General features: G+C 40.9%; 1 protein-coding gene across 1 annotated transcript in view; it reads right to left on the minus strand.

Moving 5' to 3' along the window:
• MORC3 (MORC family CW-type zinc finger 3) overlaps positions 1–12306 on the minus strand; it is a 42371-nt gene extending 30065 nt beyond the window's left edge. The window contains exons 1-4 of the mRNA XM_082839543.1: positions 12212–12306; positions 3429–3501; positions 1579–1711; positions 200–414 (exon numbers count right to left, since the gene is read on the minus strand). Of these exons, the coding sequence (XP_082695669.1) occupies positions 200–414; positions 1579–1711; positions 3429–3501; positions 12212–12250 (460 nt within the window). The 5' untranslated portion in view covers positions 12251–12306. The remainder of the gene's footprint in view (positions 1–199; positions 415–1578; positions 1712–3428; positions 3502–12211) is intronic.
• Between the last annotated feature and the right edge of the window lie 1001 nt (positions 12307–13307).

Here is a 13307-nt window from a genome sequence, read left to right on the forward strand (position 1 = left end):
CTAAGGATTTCCATGGCACAATTCCAATACAGAAAACAAAGGGACAAACATTTAGCCCAGATGTAGAGTAGAGGCAGTGGATAGGAACAAGAGCTAGAATGGAAGGTATGATTAAAAAACAAGAATCTGGAGGAGGGCAGAAGGATGGAATGGTTCAGATTATTTCTTCATAGTTTCAATTTCAAAATCAAAAGGATATGGTCTTTGTTGAATGCCACTATTGGGACAACAACATGTTCTGCTTTTATGACTTCCAAGTAGGTCTGAGACAAGAAGCCCACGCTCATGCTTTCTCCATTTTTGGTAAAAACCATTGCATCTTTACCCAAACGCATAGAACCTGACTTGAAGCCATTCCCATACAATCCAACTGGGACGTGACCATTCATGGTGACTTTGTCACTGAAGCCAAAGCTAAAAAGAAAAAAAAATTTAGTAAGTATGTATAATCTTCATTTATGTTAATACAAAACTGTAATACCAAGTAAAGTGCCTAAGTTTGAATGTTAGCCTCATCCTTCCTTGCTGTACAATCTTGGGCAAATTACTTTTAATCTATATTGATGTGTTTCCCTATCTCTGAAAAGAAGGAAACCAAATCCACATTATAGGGATGTAAAGATTACACATACTAAAACAGGAGCTCATTGCCTGGCACATCCCAGCTAAATGGCTGAATTATAATTTAGGCTCCAGGGACCTTGAGATTTCACCCCATGAAATCTCTTCCTCTAAGTGTGAAGGGTTCTCTTGTTCTCAGCAAGCCTGCCGTACTGTGATTATCGATCGGGTGAACCTGACTTTTTTATCAGTGTAAGGAGTATTTGAGAGACAGTAGAAAGGCCTCTGAGGCAAATCCTCCCTCTACCTCATACCTGTACTATGTATCTTAGCTTCTATTTCAGGCACAGTTGGCTTCATCCTGACATCCTATTCTGTGACCCTAGAGCCCAAGCCCTTACAACTACGCTACTTCCTCATCCTCTGTGTCACTTTAAAATTACCAGTCCCCATTCCCCAAAGTGGTAAGTTTTATAGGAAATAGTAGCTAAAACTATTTCCACTAAAGCACAAACAACTGATGTCAATGTGCTACAACTCTAAAGGAATGGTGGAATTTTAGATAAGTCAGAAATGGGGAGCCGGTGATGAGAATGGCAGGGACTGCTTAATAATCTAACAGTAGGGCTTCCCTGGTGGCGCAGTGGTTGCGAGTCCGCCTGCCGATGCAGGGGACATGGGTTCATGCCCGGTCTGGGAAGATCCCACATGCCGTGGAGCGGCTGGGCCTGTGAGCCATGGCCGCTGAGCCTGCGCGTCCAGAGCCTGTGCTCCACAACGGGAGAGGCCACAACAGTGAGAGGCCTGCGTACCGCAAAAAATAAATAAATAAATAAAAATAAAAATAATAATAATCTAACAGTAGTAGAAAATGACAGAAGACTTAGGAGAATAGAGCACACTGTGGGTATAGCATTTCATGTTTAAAAAACAAAAACTACAGGGTCTAAGTATGACACATGAAACACCTGAACTAGGTAAAAGCAATGATTTTAAGGAGGGTGACACTTTACATACCTCAGCATTTTATGTAATTTGTCTGAAGTCATACCATTCCCATTATCAGTGAATGTCAGGCATATATGGTCATTTATCACTGTTTTGTCAATCCATATCTGTTTAGCATTCACATCAGGATCGTAAGCATTATCTGAGAAACGAAAGTTTTGCGAAATTTTGATTCTGCATTTTGAAGAAGAGCAATTAGTTCAGAACAACACTTTGACAAGCAACAGAAAAATATATTGTAAGGAAAATTTAAAAGCTGAAATGTTTTAGAACTCCTAAGATTTGACAACATGAAACTAAACTGTACCATGCTATATATTGTTCATTGACTATTACAGAATTAACTCTATCTAAAGCCCTCCATTTGTTATATAGAGAGCAGAGACTGGTACCCACTACACTGAAAAAGTGTAAAGCCAGAAGAATCGCTGTACTGAAGAGATGATCAAGACAGGAAGGTCTTCTTCTGCCCAAAGAACTAGCCTAGCTATCATAAGGGAAACTGAGAGCTGAGTGTCAACAGCACTGCAAGTTAACATGGAAGGTCCACAACAGTTACTGAATAAATGAGAAAGCAGTATGCTAACCTATACACACAGATGAAGGTTCACTTCTACCCAGTTCTTCCAATTGTAGTCCTTTTCAATCTGACAGAAGTTTCTGGTGGCTGGTACATTTTTCTAATCTCTGTACACCTCATCGTTTAACACCCTTGCCTAGCATACTTGTTTCTCTCAGAACAGGTAAGTATGAGGAATATATCAAAGAAAAATGAAAAAATTTTCAACAGTAGCAGTAATAAAATCAACTTGTGAACTATCTAAGATCTATCAGAATATCCCTGACTAAAAATACTTTTGAGGTATATTTTCAAGTCTTCATTATAATATAAATAATGGTTCTCAAACTATCCTTCTGTAAGTCCTCAATTAAAATCAAATAATCTTTTTCATCAACCACCTTAGCTTCATAAAAAAACTTAAAAATCCGATACACCACAAAGAGCACCATGACTTTCAGTTGCCCAAACCCAAAGCCAGAGAAGCACTATGATGAACAACCCCAGGCTAAGTAGCTCCTCCCGTTACCATGAAAAAGAATGACCGTGAATAGCTGCAACGTTATCTCATTTGCACTTCAGAGTCTACATCTGAACAGCACATGTTAGCTGAGAGACTCTGGAAAATCTAACTTCACCAAAGAAAAGAAGGGTTCTCAAATTTTCTTTCTTTTCTTTTCCTTGCACATCCAACATAGGACCCTTTCTTGATAATGAATCTAAAGAATTCCCAAGAATTCATGTGCACTAATTTTACCAAGAAAAAAATCATGACCCATAATGCAAATCTGAACACAACCTTGCCTCTTTCCTCATGTTCATTAAAACACTTTTAAATATAATCTTATACCTTGATCATTCTATCTACTGGAAAAACCAAGAATTTATTATCACAAATCTAACATAATATAATCCTCCTAGTTACTAACACCAGAAAAATTAATCCACTGTTATAAATACTTTCAGACTATTAAAAAAAACATAATTCTCACTTTTTGGCAATAGATGTATTTCTTTTATAATGGACTAAAAATATTTTCAACATAAATGCTTTAGGACTTTGCAAATTAAAATACTTTGATAGTAATATAGGGAAATACTCTGAGTAGGAAAGGCTGAGCACTGATTAACTTGACATCAGTTTGAATAGTTGTTATGCTAGGTAACCTTTACCAATGTTATCGCTGAGATACACTTTGGTTTTTTTTAAAAGCACATCTGTATACTATTTTTCAATAAAAAGCTTTTTAGAACTTCAATTGCAAGCAACAGATTATATACGAAACACGAATTTACTTACCTATTAATTCAGCAACCGCACTAAATGGCCAAGTGTGACTAGTAGAATTTGTATGTAAAAACTTCGGGCAAAGCTGAAATAAACCAATGATTCACGTAAATTAATTAAGGTCTTACTTTTGAGAACAGACGCCAAAATAATTTTCTGTCCCAGTATTAAGAGAGACCAAGCAAGAATGATTTAGCTGCTTGTGTCAGGATATACCTGGAAGACATAACCCGGAAAATGAGATTCCTGGAAGATACGGCTGTAAATCAACTAAACAGTTTCTCATCAAGCTGTGCTGCAAAACCCTTGCCTCCTGTGTCCACCAATCCAGAGCCATATCATAAAGTGCCCAATCCCAAAGCTATCCACCCTACAAGACCTACCTCAAAATTACCATGAGATAAAACTAAGACTTTGTCAAAGGGGTGTTTTCTCCTTTAGTGCATTAAGCTTAAGAAACTTAGCTTTGTTTATCAATCAACAGGCTTTTCTCATGGTCTCTCCAAGTTCATTATATCAACAGTTGAACTTGCAGCCCTGGAACAGTATACATCTATAAAGCCTTCAAACAATGTCAAATAACAGTTCAAATGCAACAAACCTTCTTGACCTCCAGAGATTTTATGTCTGATTCATGGTAATACAGTATGGAAGAGTATGTTAATCAACCTCATGCTATAGGGAACTCTCTAAATTCCTGAGTAGTGCAGATATCAAATGCCTAAAAATGTACAAATGGTTTAAAAAGGCTGAGGCTTGGAAATTTCAATATGCAGAGTATTTCCATGAAATGAGGACTTTTTTGTGTTCATTTTGAACAGGTTATCTCATATTTAAGGGAGAAAAAAGAGGCACTTTAAGTGTTTCATGTGAAGAGCCCTAGAAATATGATTAGATTATAAATCCACCCAGCTGCATTTACAGCGTTCAGCTGCTGCCACAAGGTGTCAGAAAGAGGTCTACTTTTCCTCTGTCCACCCTCGATTTTAGACAATCCCTAAGCATTTGTTTACTATCAGGTTAAAGTACACATGTGAAAAATAGTATTCTGTAGAAGAGTGGTCTTCGAACTGGAGCATATGTAATTCAGACCTTCTATGGCATATTTTCTATAGCATACATCCACGTAATAATGGTGTATAAGGAATTCCCCAACTTTCTAAAACAAGGGTTTTTATAACGAAAATCAATTTCCAGGGCTTCATCTTCTACAAGAAACCTTTTGTCAAATTAGTATACCTGAGTCCTGTCCCAGGCCCTCCCCTTGCACAATCATCAGTCCTCCATTTATAAAAGAATACATAGTGTACTCCTCACCCATTCTAAATCTTACTATGGGGCATGGCTTTGGGGTGTAAAGCCTCTGGCTACCAAAGCAGAAAACGATTAAATCAACACCAGAAACCCTTAGAATAGTTTCTGTCTTTGCTCTCAATTTTATGAATTTGTTAGGTGTGAAGTCTGGAGTTAGAAATTGGGTATTTTGGTCCATGTTGTAATACTTTGATTTTAGATGTACGGCAGACTGTGGGCAGACTGTCAACTTACATTTAATAACTTCATCCTATATACCAACTCCAAACTGACATGGCACACATTGTTCTTGAGTAAGAGTCCCGGGGGAACAAAGCAAAGAAGGCATCAGTAAGAAAAGATGAATGCTAAACAGTGGCTTTTTGGGTATTTAAACAAAAGCATTATTTTCAACTACTCTTAATTCTCATCTCTCGAACATGTCATCAGCTGGAAAGAAAAACACCTTTCAACAGCCAACACACACACACACACACACACACACACACACACACACACACACACACACGACATGGACTGTGGAGTATCTTTAACTAGATGTGTGATCCTGGGTAAGCAACTTAACCCTCTGTACCTCAAGTTTTATCATCTGTGAAAATGAGGATGATAATAATATCAGGTTACCAAGACATTAAGAGAATTAAAAAACTTAATATTTATAAATGCTTAGAAGAACACCTGGGACATAATAAGCATTATAAGTGTATGTTTTTTTAAAAAGGTAAGTATACCCTTAAAGGCACAAATGAGCTCATATATAAATAAAGAAAATCCTCAAGGGCCTCAAGTAAAGAAAGAATTAAAAACTAAAATAAAATTTGAAAATGTGGATTAGAGTGGGGTGCTTAACTGGAATACAAAGGTTTCAATTTTAATGGTGACTCAGGGATAGGAGACATGGCAGAAGAGAAGCATGCACTGGAAGTAACTGCCCCCTCTTACCTCCTCAGTAAAAAAGGGGGTGGGGGGAATATGCCCAATGCGAAGCTTTCTGTTTTGCTCTGGACTCTAGGTTAAAATCAAACAAAAAAAAGTGTAACATGAAATTCTGTAAAGAGGCATGCCTTCACTTGGGTTAAGCATTTCAATTTATATAACCTGCAGAACCACTGTGGAGACACAGCCTCAACCAGACTGCATAGGATTCTCCCAGAGACATTATTTGGGGAATATTTGAGTACACAATCTAAAATAACATTTAAGGAAACAATCCACCAGGAGAAAATATTAGCAGACAAGATACAGCAGTATTAGGCATCGCCCCCCAACACTAGGTAAAAGAAATAACAGCCTGTAAAACAGGAATCTCTTGAAATAACTAGACATTTAAAAAGTAATCCTCGGGCTTCCCTGGTGGCGCAGTGGTTGAGAGTCCGCCTGCCGATGCAGGGGACACGGGTTTGTGCCTCGGTCTGGGAAGATCCCACATGCCGAAGAGCAGCTGGGCCCATGAGCCATGGCCGCCCGGCCTGCGCGTCCAGAGCCTGTGCTCCACAACGGGAGAGGCCACAACAGTGAGAGGCCCACGTACCGCAAAAAAAAAAAGTAATCCTCCCCTCCAAAAAACACACAAAAATGAGATACAACGAAGACCACACATATTTTAAAGAATCAATAGAGGGACTTTCCTGGTGGCGCAGTGGTTAAGAATCCGCCTGCCAATGCAGGGGACACAGGTTCAAGCCCTGGTCCAGGAAGATCCCACATGCCGCGGAGCAACTAAGCCCGTGCGCCACAACTACTGAGCCTGCGCTCTAGAGCCTGTGTGCCACAACTACTGAGCCCGCATGCCACAACTACTGAAGCCCACATGCCTAGAGCCCATACTCTGCAACAAGAGAAGTCACCACAATGAGAAGCCCATGCACAGCAACAAAGAGTGGCCCCTGCTCACCACAACTAGAGAAAGCCCGCACGCAGCAACAAAGACCCAGCGCAGCCAAAAATAAATAAATAAAAAATATATATTAAAAAAAAGAATCAATAGAACTTTTAGAGTCAACAAATAGTCACAAATTTAAAAAATCATTTAAATATAAGATGGAAGCCTGAACACATGGACAGTGTTTACCTCTGCTGCCTCCCGAAGCCGCTCTATAATGAAGGAAAAAAAGGGGCAGAAACCCAGAAGAACAAAAAGAATCAAAGAAGTGATTACTAATAGCAGACAAAATAGTCAGTAGTTTGGAAACTGGAAAGCACAGACTAGTGACAACTGATTTAATAGCCTGGAAAAAGCTAAATCCGAAGCCTGTAGGAGATGAGAAAACCAACCAGAAGCAGGTCAGGAACCTTGGCAACCCCAGAAAGTCTTAGAAATTAGACTTTGTACCTTTGAAGTAAAAGATACTAGAAGTTGTATGAAAACAAGATAGGTTGAAAGTCTTTAAAAGAAGAAAGATTCCCCAGATCCTTCTTTTAACCTGAGCAGCCCTTCAACTACCCTCAGCAAACCACGTAAGGCTGGAGGTCTGTTCTCTGGAGAAACTGACAGCGGCAGGCTCACAGACAATCAAAAGCAGGTGGGTTAAAAGCAGGTCAGCAAATAGACCAGAAATAAACCCTCTCATATATGGTCAAATGATTTTCCACAAGGGTATAAAGACCATTTAATGAGGAAAGGACAGTTTTTTCAACAGATAGTGCTGGGAAAACTGGATATCCATAAAAAGAGTGAAGTTGTGGCCTTACCCTATACCATAAACAAAAACTAACTCAAAATGGATCAAAGAGCTGAAACCATAAAACTCTTAGAAGAAAACATAGGGGAAACCTTTTACGACATTGGACTCAGCAATGACTTCTGAAATCACCAAAATTTAAAACTTCTGTACATCAAAGCAGCAGTCCCCAACCTTTTTGGCACCAGGGACTGGTTTCCTGGAAGACAATTTTTCCACAGACTGGGAAGCGGGGGGTGGGGATGGAGAAATGGTTCAGGCGGTAATGCAAGCGATGGGGAGCCGCAGATGAAGCTTTACTCGCTTGCCAGCCTCTCACCTCCAGCTGTGTGGCCTGGCTCCTAGCAGGCCATGGACCACTGCATCCAAGGACACAATCTACAGAGTGAAAAGGCAACCTACAGGATGGGGGGGAAAATCTGCAAATCAAGTATCTGATGAAGGGTTAATATGTAGAATTTACAAAGAACTCCTACAACTCAACAACAAGAAGACTACAGATTAAACAATGGGCAAAGGACTCAGATATTTCTCCAAAGATGCTCAACATCTCTAATCATTAGGGAAATGAAAATCAAAACTACAACGAGATACCGCCTCACACTCAAAGGGTTGGGTATCGTTAAAAATCAAAACAAAAAATACAACAACAAAAGCAGAAAGTAAGTGTTGGGGAGGCCATGGAGGAACTGAAACTCATGCGCACCCTTCGAGGGAATATAAGATGGTGCAGCCACTGTAGAAAATACAGAGGGGGGCTCAAAAAATTAAATAGACATTTGCCATAGGATCCAGCAATTCTAATTCTGGGTATATACTGAAAAGGACTGAAAGCAGGGTCCTTTTTTTTCCTCCTTAATTGAAGTATAGTTGATTTACAATGCTGTGATAGTTTCAGGTGTACACCCAAGTGATTCCATTATACATACATACATACACACACAAAGATATGTGTGTGCATGTGTGTGTATACATACATAGATATATATATAGGTATGTATACACACATACTTTTTCCAGACTCTTTTCCAGTATAGGTTATTACAAGATATTGAATATAGTTCCCTGTGCTATACAGTAGGTCCTTACTGTTTTTTATTTTGTATAAAATTTATCTATTTTGTATACAGTAGTGAAAGCAGGGTCTTCAAGAGACATCTGCACACCCATGTTCACAGTAGCATTATTCATAATAACCAAAAGTGGAAGCAACACAAATGTCCATCGATGAATGAACAAAATGTAGTATATTCATAGAGTGGAATATTATTCAGCTTTAAAAAGGAAAGAAAATTTGATACATGCTACAACATGCATGAACCTTGAGGACATTATGCTAAGAGGAACAAGCCAATCACAAAAAGACAAATAATGTATGATTCCACTTATATAATGTACCTAGAGTAGTCAAATTCACAGAAGGTAAAAAGGCCAGGAGCTGGTGGAAGGGGGAACGGAGGGTTATTTTTTAATGGGTACAGAGTTTTAGTTTTGTAAGATGAAGAGTTCTGGAGATTGGTTGTACAACAATGTGAATGTACTTAACGTACTGAGCTGCACACTTAGAAATAGTTAAGATGGTAAATTTTATGTTATGTGTATTTTACCATAATAGTAAACAAATGAAAACCAAATTTGCAAACTGAACAATGGGATACTCCTATCTCCTTTTCCCTGCTTCAGAAGAGCTAGCAGCCAGGATTATATAAGCCATGCAGGAGACTAGATGTAGAATTCCTCTCTGGAAAACGGAATGATTTCTAAAATTTCTATCTGGTTCTTTTACAATTGTGCCAGGCCATTCTGGATAGCTTTTTTTATCCCTCACTTGAAAAAAAATTATTTTACAAGTTTTAGAAGTTATTTTAAACATACTTACTTTATGGTCTAACACTTCCATTCTTTACGGTCAACAGATACTGACAGAGAGTGCTCCAACAACACTGCTGGCTCTTTCTACCTGATCACCCAACACTGAAGCCCACCAAAGGACTAGCTCTACTCGGGTATGAACATCCATTTTTTTAGTGTCTCACTTGGAGATATAAGTAGAAGGCTGACCATCTCCAGACATTTGAGAATGTGTAAAATTAGAATAAAAAACATACAGTAAAAAGAATGTAAAGAAACTAGAGGCAATGCAGTGAGCAAAAGAAAACTTCAAAAATACTATGATTAATATACCCAGAGATAAAAACAAATATTTTGTTGAGAAAGATTTTTAAAAGATATTCAGAGAATAAGACAGTGTTTATAATAATTAAATATATGGTAAGAGAAAGGTAGGAGATGAAACGGAGGAAATCTCCCAGAAAGAAAAAGCAATGGGAAGGAAAACAGGAGACAAAAGAAAACAGAAAAATAAAGGGAAAACTGTCACCAAATAAATGAGAAAAATTTCCATATATTAAGGACTTGAGTTTCCAGCCTAAGTACCAGTACATAGGACTCTATTAAACAATAAAGCATACCTTTAAAATTCTAAAAAGAAATAATTTCTAATCTAGAATTACAAACCCAGCCAAATTATATGTAAAGAGCAAGGGTAGCAAAAACATATTTCCAAGAAAAGACATAAATTTTCTTCCCATGTACTCTGTTCTCAAGAAGCTACACCTGTTTTTGGAAAAATGGATAGGCTTCACTGCTAACAGTAAAAAAAAAAAAAAAAAGCCGCAAATATTTACTGAGTATTTATGGCGTGAACAGGACTTTTGTAAGACTTTTACAGGCACTGGCTCATTTAAACTAACTTTCCAGTGGGTAAGATTATTATTCCCACTCTTCAGGTCACATATACAGTTATCAGTCAGGATTTGAACCCAGGCATGTGAGCTCCAGAACCAATGCTCTCAGTCACAAAATGGTATTAGCATTTGAGAGCTATACCAAAGGAATAAGCAAGCCTTTATTCCAACAAAACTTCATTTATGGAAAATGAAATGTCTATTTCACATAATTTTCATGTTACGAAATATTATTCTTTTATCTTTTTCCCCCCAACCATTTAAGGATCGTGTGCCATACAAAAACAGGTGGCAGGCTGGATTTGGCCCATAAACTGCAGTTTGCCAACTCCTATCCTAAAGCAAAAGACCAGTGTAAATACACTCCAGAAGCTGCAGATGGGAGATTTCTGTCAATGAGGTTCCAAACGGCCCATTATTACCCACAAAAGAAAGATTTAGCACATGGACAGCTGCTACACCCAGAGAGCCAGCTAACAACAATGCCAGTCTCTCAAGACTGTTTGACCCTTATCTTTGCTCCCGGTCTTCTCAATCTTGAAGAGACAGAGATAGCAACTTGGGAGGAGCTGGGGAATGGGGAAAAGAATCAAAGTGCAGAAATAGCAAGAAAAAAAAAAAACCCCAGTTCACTCCTTTTTTCTCACCACAGTTTTCTGGGCCAGAATTTGGCCCAATATGAGGGGAAAGAGCAGGGCTTTAAAATGAATAAGAGCTTTAAAAGTAGTTAAAGTCTGACTTAAGTGTACCTGAGGCTAATTGGAAAGCATCAGAATCTGTCCAGATTCACCCAGGTGAATTAGCAAATAATGTTTAAAGCCAGTGGTAAGAAAGAGTAAAGTTCCTCTCTGTCTTCCATCTACTAAATACTACCTCATTCAATAAACCAGTTAGGTAACCAAAGAGCCTTTATTCCTAATATGTAAAGAACACTCACAAATCAATAAAAATACCCCTCAAAGAAAAAGAAAATAGAAAAATGGGCAAAGGATATGAAGTTGTTTTTTTTTTTCTTTTTTAAATCCCAAACCAAAAAGGGTGAAATGTGACAAACTTTCAACTTCACAGTCAAGTAAACGTAAAGTAAACAGATACCATTTCACACTCATCAGGAAAAACGTTAAAGTCTAATGATACAGATGTTGGCAGGAATCTGGCTAAATGAATGCAAGTCAATGGGCAAAATACCATTTTTAACGCAATGGTATTACCATTCGAATAATGAGACTGCTGCAGCAATTCTTTGGCCAGCACCAACACCCTTCAGAGAAGAGGTACATTTTTGTATAACAACGCCAACTTTTTAAGGAGAATCATGTAGAGAGGCCACGCCCACACCTTAGGCTGTGAAATTTTAATTCATATTGTGTGACCGCTCCCTCCGAAAAAAACTCACAGATACAAAAAACATGCTCAAGGATCCCCAAGAACCCGAGACGCTCCGGAACAGACACGACCCGGAGACTAGAGGGGAAACGGGAGAGCTCGGTGGTGACCTAGTAGCGATTTGGGCCCGAGGGCTTAACTGGAGGGAAGCGGCAGGAATTTAAATGAATCAGGAAGACTAGTCCCAGCTCGCAGCACCCCGTCCCACCGCCAGGAGGTCAAGGCCGCTGGGCATTTCTGGCAGCAGACCACCTCTCCCTCCCCCTCCGGGACACTCCGCGGGCCCGCAGGCCGGGATGGGTCAGAGGCCCCGCGGTCCGAGGGGCGGGCCGACTGGCCGCCGAGGCCTCGCCCTCGGACGACAGCTGCGGAGCAGCCAAGAGGGAGCCAGGAGGAGGGGCCGCGGCCCCGACCCGCCCCGAAGCCGCGGAGGCAAAACAGAAACGCAGCCCGGCGCGCGCCGCCCGGCCCTGCCCTGCCCTGCCCGCCGCCGAGCAGCTCCGCCGTCGGTAGCGAGATGGCCGCCGCCGCCTCCCCCGGCCCCGCCGCGGCCCCAGCCGCCGCGCCGGGCCGACGAGTCGCCACCGCCCACTGCCGGCCCCCCCTCGCTTGCCCGCTTGCCCGCCCTCCTGGGACACGGCCCGCTCCACCCCTCGCGGCTGCTCACCGCGCTGAGGCGGATCCCGCTGGGTGGCTGCGCCGCCATCTTGAGGAAGTTACAAAGCCAGGACCGGCCTCGGCCGCAATCCGACTGGGAGGCGGCGGGCGACAAATGTAGAGCCCGCGAGGTCCCTCCCACTTCCTGGGCGGAGCGCGCGGGTGACACCGCCCACTCACTTCCGCCTCCTGGCGCTGTGGAATTGGGAGGGTAGGGAAGGTAAATCGCACTGGGGGTTAAGGGAGCAGGGACAGCGGGAGAGATAGGCTTCCAGCTCCGGGGCCCTGCAGAGTAGGGCGCATGCGTGAGGCACCCGTAGGCTCGAATGGGTGACTGCGGTAACTGAACCTAGAGGCTTTGTCAAACAGTAATCAGCATGGAAGCCGCAAAGAGCTTTATTTGGGATCTTGGGAATTGCAACTGGGGATAGGTGCCAGCAAAATAGGAAGAGTGTTTGGGAAAGAGAAAGAGTCAGAGGCTTATAAAGGCAAAAACCACAAGGTTGTTAAAGTTGTCTTGCAGGAATTATGATTGACTTTGATGTAAAAAGGAAATATTTGTCCTTAAGGGATAGACTGTCACTAGTTATTTAGGGTAAGGGCTGGATAAGTATCTTGAATTTCTGGAACATCGTGCTGGATACCTTTGTTAGACGATAGATAGGTGGTCAAAAGGTCAGATTCTATCTGGGCTGAGACATGAATAAGTCACTTCCTCAGTGGCCTCTGGCTCCATTTTAGAGAGATCTCTTAGCAACACCTACTCCTTTTTGATTTTCCTTTTGCAGCTTGAGGGCCCCAAGTTTGAAGCCGGGTGCCATGGGTGTTGGTGACCCAGAAATGTGCACTTGAGGTGCTTGACCAGGCTGGACATGAATTACACTGAAGAACGCCATCACATGCCCACCAGTGTCAACGTGATTTGAAACCTTATTAATGAAATGAAGACTGTACTTTTGGGATGTACCTTGAAAATTATCATCCTGATAAAAGGAGTCCTTTCTCATATTGCAACTTATTGAGTCCTTTTGCTCGTGCACATTTATTCAGTATCGACTTTGAGCTGGGCCTTGGGCTAAGTTAGTAGTATATAGAAATGAATAAGT

This window comes from Leucopleurus acutus, assembly GCF_964270905.1.
Source record: "Leucopleurus acutus genome assembly, chromosome: 5".
Lineage (NCBI taxonomy): Eukaryota > Metazoa > Chordata > Mammalia > Artiodactyla > Delphinidae > Leucopleurus > Leucopleurus acutus.